General features: G+C 44.0%; 1 protein-coding gene across 5 annotated transcripts; it reads right to left on the reverse strand.

Moving 5' to 3' along the window:
• Positions 1 to 1,532: 1,532 nt before the first annotated feature.
• Positions 1,533 to 4,368, reverse strand: LOC130913603 (natterin-3-like). 5 transcript variants are annotated; one of them, XM_057832335.1, is made up of 5 exons: positions 4,235 to 4,368; positions 3,963 to 4,116; positions 3,328 to 3,430; positions 3,112 to 3,198; positions 1,533 to 2,963 (listed from the first exon to the last, which is right to left on the reverse strand). In XM_057832335.1, exons 3-5 carry the CDS (start codon positions 3,410 to 3,412, stop codon positions 1,879 to 1,881), a joined length of 1,257 nt encoding a protein of 418 aa, XP_057688318.1. In that variant the 5' UTR covers positions 3,413 to 3,430; positions 3,963 to 4,116; positions 4,235 to 4,368; the 3' UTR covers positions 1,533 to 1,878. The 5 variants fall into 5 exon arrangements, with proteins under 5 accessions (XP_057688318.1, XP_057688317.1, XP_057688316.1 ...); XM_057832334.1 differs by having other exon boundaries at positions 3,328 to 3,435; XM_057832333.1 differs by having other exon boundaries at positions 3,328 to 3,498.
• Positions 4,369 to 5,283: the final 915 nt, after the last annotated feature.

Here is a 5,283-nt window from a genome sequence, read left to right on the forward strand (position 1 = left end):
TTGTCCTTGAAGAGGTGGGTGCCAGCCGGCTGCCTAGTATGACAACAAATATAAACTGTATAATCTCGTGGGTCAGGACAGATCTACTTGGGAGCAACTGCGGGGGGCTCTCAGGGATGTTTGTCCTGGCCGTCCAGCTTTTAATTATTCGTTTCTTACCAATTGTATTTATCATAGATGATCATTGCTTGCTTTTGTTCCTGAATTTTGTGTCGTGATCTCCTTATCATAAAGAGAATTAAAGAATCTGTAGAAATAGAAAATCGACTTTTTTCTCCTTCAACAGCTATTCAAAAGTTAACACTTAAGACCTTTTGACGGGAATGCTGATTAAAATAACATGTTGGTTCCGGATGCTTAATGTTAGTAACTCATCCATAATACACACATTTGAAAATACTTTACAGCTTAACTCATTTGCTCTCAAAAACGTACATATACGATCATTTTTTAATTTTTTTCAGTGTCCCAAATACGTATTTATACGTCTTTTACGTTTTTTTTTTTCACAAGCGACATCTCTAGGTTCTGATGCAACTTAGCTTCAAAGCACAATGCTGAAAATCCATTTTAAAGCAATAAAACTGGCCACTGGAGGGCAGTAGCGCATTTGGTAAGACCTGCAACCCGATTCAACGGAACAAATGGCCGGGCCGGGGCGCCGACGGAAGACGACCGAATGGACGACCAGGAGGCCAGGCGGCGGACAACCGAGCAGAACAACCGGGAGGACGACCGGGATGCCAGGCGCTGGATGACCGAGCACAACGACCAGGACCACCAGTGCAGTGGATGATGCCATTGAGTCCGTGCTGCTCGCTGAGCAGAGCTTGCGCCGCCATGTTCGGCCGCTCACGTCCCCCGCTACCCTCCAGTGTCCCGCGACTCAGCCGGAAACGCGCACAGCCAAACCAGTTCCCCCCCAGGAACACAACATGCCCCACACAATTCCCCAGGCGAACTCCGCCACGAAGCAGTGGTCACCACAAAAGAAACACAAAAAAAAAAAAATCCATCTTGATGAGACAGGCGGCAGTGAGGGAAAAGTTTACCCCAGCTGTCGCGGCCACAACAGCGTCATCTCTCAGTTCAATAGTTTAGTTATGTGTAAATAAATTGTTACCTTGCTATCAAAAACTCTATTTGTCTTGTTGTTTATGTCATTTTTTAGAAGGAAAACATTAGTCAGATGTTTGGGATGTCACAAAAGAAAAAAAAATAGCTGTGTTAAAAGTCAGAGTTATGTTTGAAATGTATGCTTTTACAGAAGGCTCAATTTCTCTGTTTTTTCATCAGAAATTGGAAAATTGCTCAAACTAAGCTATTTTCTAATGCTGATTTATAAAGAATGGAAAAAGATATGAACTAACTTTTTTTCCTGCTGAGAGAGGAGAGTCTAATCTTTCTTTTGGTGGTTTCCATGTTTATATAGCAATAGAACAGAATTTTCTGTGCGCCTTGCAAAGTCCAGTAAAATGGCAGGGAGCGAAGGGGGTTGCACCAGTGAAAATGGCTAGGAGTGAATGTGTTAATAAAGATATTAAAAACTTTATTTCGACATAAGTCGCCATTGCTTTTTATGTTGCAATGGTGGGAAATAGGTGAGTTCATAGATTCATAAACATGTGGACAGAAGAAAGGATTGATATAACTGAATGAACAATTGGTAGAAGGAAAGATGAATGGCCAACGGAACGGATGGATATATGGATTAATTGACAGATCAAGGGATTGATCGAGAATAAAGATGGGTGATTGGTGAATGGTTTGATGGATGGTGGATGAAAGACAGGATGGTTGTGTCCATCCCTTTGATAAAATGTGACCCAACTTTACAGTGGAGGTTGTTTTATCTGTACTTTGAGATCTAAGTGAATTTTAACAAGGCTTAGCATCAGGCAGAGGTTCACAACGTTCCATGTCAGCTTCCACCTCTGAGATCTGGACGCTGTTGTAAGTCCCAGTGACTGTTGTCCACGTGGTCTCCCCATTACTGTAAGAGCGTTTGAGGCGTGCAGTGTAAGGGATGTTCAATGCGTACTTCTTCCCCCGCATTTCGATAGTGCACGAGTGGCCGATGGGCACCTCGGTGTCTAGTGTCAGAGAGTAGGTGCTGCTCTCAGTATACGTGTTACTTTTGGTCAACTTGTAGGTGAAGGCAGCCCTGAATGAAATCTGCCCGTTTACTATAAAGGGGATTCCCGTCTCGATAGTGGTGCCGACTCCCGCTGTGACGGAAAAGTTGATCTCCCACTTTTTGGCCGAAGTGATGGTCTTGGAGAGGGTGCGTGTTACCTTCATGGGTTGGCAATTATAGTTGAACACTGTACCCTTGTTCAAGACCTCAGGCGGATACTCAATCGGGGTGATCCCCGATGTTTGGTACTTTACATCCATCAAGTGCTCTTTCTTGACGTCTTTGTGTAACTCCAGAACCATGTAGGTACGGTACCAGTAGCGGCTTCCACCCCAGGGAAGGTTGAACACCTTTTCGCTAACCTTCACTTCCCCCAGTCCATACTCATTCTTCCCGACGTAAATATCGTCGTTATCGCAGGTCTTGATAGAATCGGGTGTCACTGAACCGTCGGCTCCCTCTTTCCAATCCAGAATCTCAAAGTTGTCTTTGTTGACTAGCACATCAAACTGCGTGGAGGTGTATCCGTATCCATCGGCCGTGTAGGCACAGGCTTCGTCTCCGCTCGTGGAGTCGTAGTAACCTGAGTGGCATTTCACTTTGCAGATGTAGTCGACGCGTTTGGAATACGAGTTGTAGATGGACACAGCTTCATCCGGCAGCCAGCCGTTCCATGCCTTCCATTCCAGATTTGTATTCCTAAAGTCGGAGGATGGGGTGGCGTTTGTGATTCTGAGGAAGCGCACTGATGACTTCAGAGCTTTCTTGATGGGTGGTTGCTCCGGACGCTTATTCTCTAAAGCAGGATCTGCAACGGGATCTGGCACTGGAGAACAGGAAACAAGCAGAATGCCAAGGAGTAACTTGATATTCTAACAGGCAAGATGAGTCAAGTATTTCGTCATTTTTAGCTGAGTCTAAAAAAATGTGACTTATAAGTTCGAGTAAGTTATGTGACTGAAGTCTCAACTAACCAGTGTCAGCATGCTCTGCCAACTTTTGATCCAGCCACTGGGACAGCCTTGACATGGTGCAATAGGAATAATCTATGATGTTCAAACCTTGGAGTCAAACACACATATCAGAGTCATCCCTTCTTACGCAAAGGGTACATCTCGCAGATCCCTATTGGGACCTCTAGTCTGGTATAAGGAATCATTCTTCCAGGATCGGGTACCATGTAATGGTACCTGAACTTATCTGTTGACTGCACTCATTTGGCCTGGCGCAGATCAGATGCACAAGAGCCAACAGGAAAAGAGGAACCCACATCATCTTGTTTTGGTCCTAGTCCTACACTGGATGAGAGCCCATCAAGATAAGATTGTGAAACCACACAAGCGAAGGCTGATAAGGAGGCTCTTAAATGACATGAAGGAACAAGACAAGAATGGAAAAAAAGATCATCAAAATATGTCAAGGCACAATAATGGTGAACTTCAACTAAAAAAATGAATATTTCTGAATGGAATCATATGAATTAGATAACTCCCAGTATTATGTTTCCCCAAAGAATGAAACCAATTTTGATGAGAGGGGCCTCAAACAATGCAGAGGGAAATAATGAGGGTGATGAAGAGATGCACTCACCGCGAGTCCAAGTGTGTGTGGTGAAGGTAATGGGTAGCAGCATACACAAATTTGTACTTTGAGAGACATCTGCACTTTGACTCCTCTGTATAAAACATTTACCAATGCAAACAAATCCTGGAGACAATCCCAAAACTTATTTTTCCTTCCCATTGCTAATTGTGACTCTGTAGTTTGTTTTTTCAACTTAATTCAAATACGACAGTAAAAATTAGGAATCTGAGTCAGCACTCACCTTCTCGGGTAGGAGATGTCACACACACGATATGAGAACACCGAAAAAGATGGCCCTTCAACCGATATGCCCAGAACGAGAGGTCCAGTATGAGAAGCCTCTATTGATATAGAGATCGACAGGCTGATCGATGCAGCATCTGAAGTGATGCAGGCTGTGTATATATCGTTTGTGGAAAAAATAAATAAATGAATAAATAAATGTTTTTAAAAAAAGGGCTAAGTCAAAAAAACAAAGCTCTATATTTTTCCATTGATATATGATGTTCTTACCTTCACCTATGGTCTGCTGTGGATCACGAATATAAGAAAGAAATCCCGGATACAAACGGCCAAGATGAGTTTCCTCTGGCAGCTGAAGAGAGGCATCAAAGGGGCCAAATTTATCTGCAGGGGGCGGATCGAGCACTGCTTCCAGAGCAACAACACCCGGGAGGTGTGGCAGGGATTCCAGCACATTGCAAACTACAGACCCAAGCTCAGTCACCAGGGATGGGCTCGGAGTAGAGCTGCTGCTCCTCCACATCGAAACGGTTAAGATAAGGTTGCTCGTGCAATCAATTAGGATGCTCCCTGGATGTCTCCCGGGCGAGGGTTGACCAAGGACACGTTGGGAAGACTTGTCTCTTATGGTGGCCTGGGAATGCCTTGGGATCTCTGGAAGTCTATGAGATTTCCAAACCAGGCAGTTCTCATGCGACGTTCCAAACAAGATGTTCAGTAGCAAATGTCCCATTAGAGGTATCTTAGAGTATTTTCTGGAGCAATGTTGGATTTCCTTGAAGACTCGCCGTCCAGTCCGCAAGGGTGTTGGGGAGGGGTTGGGAGGTTTGCAAACAAATCTTTGATTATTAAAAAACAAAACAAAACAAAAGCTTCATTATACTCCTTTGCGCATTGCGCGAAATGGCGACAGTCACCAGCGACTAGAAAGCCGGTTCGCAGAAATTTAAGTGGGAAAGTGGCAACCATAGATGTCGTTGTGTCTATCAATCTATTTATCTGTTTATCAATCGCATTGGCATCGCAGATGAGGCAGAGACACTGATTGAGTGGGATCCCCGTATTTTGTTGTCGAAAATAGCGACCGATGTGCGCAATTGCATAGTAATTTTCCCACTGTTTTAGTTTCGCTTTCCCCACTAATTTTAGAAAACCTGTTTAGAACATGGCAAAAATAAAAAAATTCGAGGAGTATCGTACTTTCCAGCAGGAATGTACAGAGGAACTTGCCTTTGTGGAGCGAGCAGGTTCTGCGGTGTGTCTAATATGCAATGATAAAATTGCATCTATGAAAATGTCAAGTATAAAGCGGCACTTCG

This window comes from Corythoichthys intestinalis, chromosome 3, assembly GCF_030265065.1.
Source record: "Corythoichthys intestinalis isolate RoL2023-P3 chromosome 3, ASM3026506v1, whole genome shotgun sequence".
Taxonomy (NCBI): Eukaryota; Metazoa; Chordata; class Actinopteri; order Syngnathiformes; family Syngnathidae; genus Corythoichthys; species Corythoichthys intestinalis.

What these genes read in the sequence shown, in the direction of transcription:
- LOC130913603 (XM_057832335.1), bottom strand. Translation starts at nt 3,412, where the DNA reads ATGATGTGGGTTCCTCTTTTCCTGTTGGCTCTTGTGCATCTGATCTGC. An exon ending in CAGTCAACAGATAAGTTCAG is followed by an intron (nt 3,199 to 3,327) that starts GTACCATTACAT and finishes TTTGACTCCAAG; the next exon opens with GTTTGAACATCATAGATTAT. An exon ending in GGCAGAGCATGCTGACACTG is followed by an intron (nt 2,964 to 3,111) that starts GTTAGTTGAGAC and finishes CCTGTTCTCCAG; the next exon opens with TGCCAGATCCCGTTGCAGAT.